We start from the raw sequence: 5,867 nt of genomic DNA on the forward strand, positions 1-5,867 counted from the left end.
GCAAGCACAAACTGAGCTCAGTTGATTTGAAATGAGTGTTATGAATTATTGCTTCATATTGTTCTGTGTTTCAATGAATGAACCCAGCCCTTCGAAACTTGGGCCCACACAATGAACAGAAGAGGTACTGTTTCATTAGGTTCAACGTTGTTTGTTTGTTGTTTTTTAATCGTTGATGTGGCTACAGTGGCCTAGGATCTGCATATTTGAAAGTTATATGGCCTTTAGGCCATAGGCCATTTTAGGGTCGCCACTATACTAAAAGTTTCATCTCTAAGTAAAGATACTACAATTTATATTAAACATTGACATGAACAGAGCTATAAACAGAGTTATAAACAGAGCTATAAACAGAGTTATAAACAGAGCTATAAACAGAGCTATAAACAGAGCTATAAACAGAGCTATAAACAGAGCTATAAACAGAGCTATAAACAGAGCTATAAACAGAGCTATGAACAGAGCTATAAACAGAGCTATAAACAGAGCTATAAACAGAGTTATGAACAGAGCTATAAACAGAGCTATAAACAGAGCTATGAACAGAGTTATGAACAGAGCTATAAACAGAGCTATAAACAGAGCTATAAACAGAGCTATAAACAGAGCTATAAACAGAGCTATAAACAGAGCTATAAACAGAGCTATAAACAGAGCTATAAACAGAGCTATAAACAGAGCTATAAACAGAGCTATAAACAGAGCTATAAACAGAGCTATAAACAGAGCTATAAACAGAGCTATAAACAGAGCTATAAACAGAGCTATAAACAGAGCTATAAACAGAGCTATAAACAGAGCTATAAACAGAGCTATAAACAGAGCTATAAACAGAGCTATAAACAGAGCTATAAACAGAGCTATAAACAGAGCTATAAACAGAGCTATAAACAGAGCTATAAACAGAACTATAAACAGAGCTATAAACAGAGCTATAAACAGAGATGAAATAGTCAATACTTTCAAACTACTAGAAACAGAACCAGCTTTAGAAATGGGGAAAGGGGAGAGAAGACAGTGAAGTCAAAAACAAATGAAGATTTTATTGAGGGGGGCATTAAAGAAAATCAAAACACAGGATTCATTTATTTCTATTTGGAATCCGGTTCTCGCGGGCCCCTGTTGGTTCCTGCGCCCCCCCCCAACGTTGGAGTTTATTTTGTTTGAGTGTAGTACTATTATATAATATTAATGTCTTACTGCAAGTACGTAGACCTCCCCCCGCCCCCCCACTGCCTGGTCGTCAACGTTCTGGCCTGAACATATTTCTGTAAACAATGCTATACTTCAAGGGGCATGTCAGACATCGTACGTTGTGACGTCAAATAGCCGTGACACGTGTTTGAGGCTGTGTCCCTGTGTCAGGGTCAGTTTGGGAACAGCAAAAAAAGCACATTTACTATGTGTCAAGAATCTGTGCGTCGCATTGCGTGTATATGTGTGTCGCATTATATGCATGTTTGTGTCGCAGTGCATGTATGCATGTGTCTCAGCGTGTGTGTGTGTGTCTTAGTATGTATTTTTATGTTTTTCAGTGTATCTCAGAGTGTGTATTTGTGTGTCTCAGTATATATGTGTGTCTCAGTCTGTGTAGGTCTCAGTATGTGTGTTCAGCGTGTTTGTGTGTGTATTTGTTAGTTTTGCAGAATATTGTGGGTGTCGACTGTTATGACTTAATGACTGACCCGGTAACGAAGTCAACTGATCTGACTTAATAATTGATCTGGTAACTGAGCTGAATGTGACTAAGTTGACAGAATAGACTTAGTGTCTGTGCTGACTTAGTGACTGAGTTGATTTTATTACTTGTATTTTAGTGTGTCATTTAGAAGACTATTTAACTGTTGACTAAATGACTGAATTGACACAGTGACTGAGTTTCGGTGATACTGTGACTAATAAATAGAAAGTCGACCGCAAGGTTCTTCAAACTCTACAATCTGTAATATAGAGTACACTACTAGAGCAATTTGGGTGGTGAACATGGCTTAGTTGTTCTTAGTTTCAGTTCAGTAATAACATGCTACATGTTCGTATTGTATCGTGCACGGCAAGTGAGAGAAGTGGTGATCAGTCAGTGAGTCAGTCAGTGATCAGTCAGTCAGTGAGTCAGTCAGTGATCAGTCAGTCAGTGAGTCAGTCAGTGATCAGTCAGTCAGTGAGTCAGTAATCAGTCAGTCAGTAATCAGTCAGTCAGTGAGTCAGTCAGTGAGTCAGTCAGTAATGAGTCAGTCAGTGAGTCAGTCAGTGATCAGTCAGTCAGTCAGTGATCAGTCAGTCAGTGATCAGTCAGTCAGTCAGTAATCAGTCAGTCAGTGAATCAGTCAGTGATCAGTCAGTCAGTCAGTCAGTGAGTCAGTCAGTCAGTCAGTGATCAGGACCAAGGATTTTATATAGCAGACAAAACTATTTTTAACTAAATAGGAAAACAAAGCAAGTTGGTTGGGATGTCTCCACTCAGTTGGAATATTTCCAGATCAAGATCACAAAGTCTGCTTTGAAATATAAAGACAGAGACAAAAACAGAGAAATAAAGAGAGCGAGAAAAAGAGACAGACAGACAGACAAACAGAAAGAAGGAAAGAGAGTGAGAAAAAGAGACAGACAGACAAACAGAAAGAAAGAAAGAGAGTGAGAAAGAGACAGAAAGAAAGAAAGATAGAGTTGTACAGAAAGAAAGAGAAAGAGAGACAGGCAGTCAGAAAGAAAGAAAGATAGAGTTGTACAGAAAGAAAGAGAGAGAGAGAGGTTGTTGAGATGGAGAGAAAAAAAGGCGGGAAGTATAAATCCAGCAGAAGACGAGGGAGCAAATGAAAAAAAAAAAAAAGAAAACAAAACAGATGATAATATTTAATTTTAAGGGAGATAATTTTTATTTCAATATGTTGACTTGTATCGACTAGGTCAGAGTGACCACGTGGAGCATTAAAAAAAATTCCATTTATATCTCTGATTTCGAATGTTCTATATTTTATATTTTTATTGATCCGAACAGGAATTTTATCTCAGTTTTTATTGAAACCAACATTCCGACTGCTGTTTTGAATTCTTCTCCCAAAAGTATGCATTCAGTCACTGACCTAAACAAATGTATGTACGAATATATTACAACTAGCATTCAGTCACTGACCTAAATAGATGTATTTACGAATATATTAGAGCAAGCATTCTGTCACTGACCTAAACAAATGTATGTACGAATATATTAGAACTAGCATTCAGTCACTGACCTAAACGGGTGCATGTACTCATACATTAGAACTAGCATTCAGTCAATGACCTAAATAAACGTATTTACGAATATATTAGAGCAAGCATTCTGTCACTGACCTAAACAAATGTGTGTACGAATATATTAGAAATAGCATTCATTCACTGACCTAAACAAATGTACGAATACATTTGTAGGCTACTCATATTCATTAACCTAAATAAAAACATGGTGTAATATTAGCTTAATTAATACAAAAATCTTAATTTTTGAGTTCAACACAAAAAGACTAAAAGACGGATCCAGAACTTTAAAAGGCATGGGCCGATCACCTCCAATCCGGATCCGCTAGCACAGAGAAGACTTTGTGACGTTACAAAACGCAGTGTAACAATGGATAATGAGTTTCAAGAGAGAAAGAGGTCTACATTCAATTTAAACATTAGACTTGGAGTATTTTAAACGAAAGAAATCTGTCATTGTTTCAGCCAATCACAGATACAAAACTTAAATGTTTTTTTTTTATTTCATCTTCCAAAAGGGTTCAAGACAAGTGGTTCAAGACAATTGGATCACCCGACAATTGGATCACCCGACAATTGGATCACCCGACAATTAGATCACCCGACAATTAGATCACCCGACAATTTGTTCTCCTGATAAATGGTTCAACGATAATTCTTTATTCATTGTCGATGACAACGCATGAATCAATAAAAAAAATAACCAATTAATTATTCATAATTAATCAATTGTTGTATATGGAAAATGTATTTAAATCGGAGACGGGCGATCCGTGACAAAAATAACAATAATGTAGAGAATTAGGTCGTTTGTTGAAATTTAAAAAAATATAGACTTATAATACCTTCTATTTTTATAAGTACTTAAATAGCTCAGTGGCTAGCAGGTTGGCCTTCCGTCAAGGAGTCTCGAGTTCGCATTCAGACTCGAACAACTTTTCATCCGTCGCTTAAATCAAAGCGAGGACGTAACTCTTGTCACCATGCAGGCACGTAAATGTCGCAGGACCAGAAGAGTAGCTTGAGTAGCTTGAGTAGCTTGAGCTTTTGTGTACAGTTTAGAATGGATTCAACACAGTTGATGTGATTTTACTTTAATATAAGCGAGGTTTAAAAAAACAACACAATATTTTTAAAATATCTATTCCTGTTTCAGGTGTTCAATAGGTGTTGAATTTAGATATATTGGGTTGTGAACAACCAAGACAGTCTTCATAGAGGACTAGCCCAATACCAAAGTTGTGCTTGTGTGACAGGGCAATGAACCAAACAATGTTGTTGTAACGCTGCTTTAAACCAAACTTCCTACACATCCGTCCACCAAGCACGGTAGAAATGAAATAACTTGTCCAGGTCAAGGTCGTTTTAAACATAAACACTCACCTGTGGAGAATACTTTTATGAATTACACACACACACACACACTTTGTATCCCCCATGGCAAGAGGTAAGGTCTACAGTACCTGTGAGTAAATTAAAGTCTTTCGAGGGAAATGACTGTCCTTTTGATTTTTGATGAATCTCTTCAGCGAAAACAAACAAACAAAAATAATGCGAGTGGGCTAATCAATCATCCATTAATTAGGTCAAAAGTAAAATTCCTCTTGGGTGACCAATTCACTAGCAACAAACATAACTCTTTCTATTCATCAAAATTAGTCGAATCTTAAATTTATTGTTAATCTTAAAAAAAAATAGCGAGGCGATAATAGTTTTGAAATACTGAACCTATCAAAAGAAAAATCATCAAAAGATTAATCGTTTATTTGTGCTCTATTGCATATTATACACAATAAGAAATTATAATTTTAAAATGTTTGTTTAAAAAATGATTCATGAATAAATAATTTACATTTGTGTCCTTGCTTGAGTTCAACATTAATCAAGTGACATTTGTTATTTGATAGAAGGGAGACCGGAAACAATATTGTCATGGCCGGTACAGCGTGAGGTTAGGATGCACGTGATAGCATGATGGGGAAAATGACCGTACAGCGCGAGGACGTGAAAACATCTTGGCTTTTGGCCGGTACAGCGCGAGTTGTCCATGGACGTGAAGGCATCATGAGATAGTGTCCGGTACAGCGCGAGTTGTCCATGGACGTGAAGGCATCATGAGATAGTGTCCGGTACAGCGCGAGTTGTCCATGGACGTGAAGGCATCATGAGATAGTGCAGTTACAGTGCGAGTTGTCCATGGACGTGAAGGCATCATGAGATAGTGTCCGGTACAGCGCGAGTTGTCCATGGACGTGAAGGCATCATGAGATAGTGTCCGGTACAGCGTTAGTTGTCCATGGACGTGAAGGCATCATGAGATAGTGTTTGGTACAGCGCAAGTTGTCTATGGACGTGAAGGCATCATGAGATAGTGTCCGGTACAGCGCGAGTTGTCCATGGACGTGAAGGCATCATGAGATAGTGGCCGGTACAGCGCGAGTTGTCTATGGACGTGAAGGCATCATGAGATAGTGTCCGGTACAGCGCGAGTTGTCTATGGACGTGAAGGCATCATGAGATAGTGTCCGGTACAGCGCGAGTTGTCTATGGACGTGAAGGCATCATGGGATAGTGGCCGGTACAGTGCGAGTTGTCTATGGACGTGAAGGCATGATGGGACAGTTGCAGTGGAA

The 5,867-nt window shown here is 38.2% G+C and overlaps 1 protein-coding gene across 1 annotated transcript; it reads left to right on the plus strand.

The window, feature by feature from the left end:
- Positions 1 to 310: 310 nt before the first annotated feature.
- Positions 311 to 1,021, plus strand: LOC129925081 (uncharacterized). The gene has a single exon (XM_056023433.1). The coding sequence runs from the start codon at positions 311 to 313 to the stop codon at positions 1,019 to 1,021; it is 711 nt and encodes a 236-aa protein (XP_055879408.1).
- The last annotated feature ends 4,846 nt before the right edge of the window (positions 1,022 to 5,867 follow it).

Source organism: Biomphalaria glabrata, chromosome 3 (assembly GCF_947242115.1).
Source record: "Biomphalaria glabrata chromosome 3, xgBioGlab47.1, whole genome shotgun sequence".
NCBI lineage: Eukaryota > Metazoa > Mollusca > Gastropoda > Planorbidae > Biomphalaria > Biomphalaria glabrata.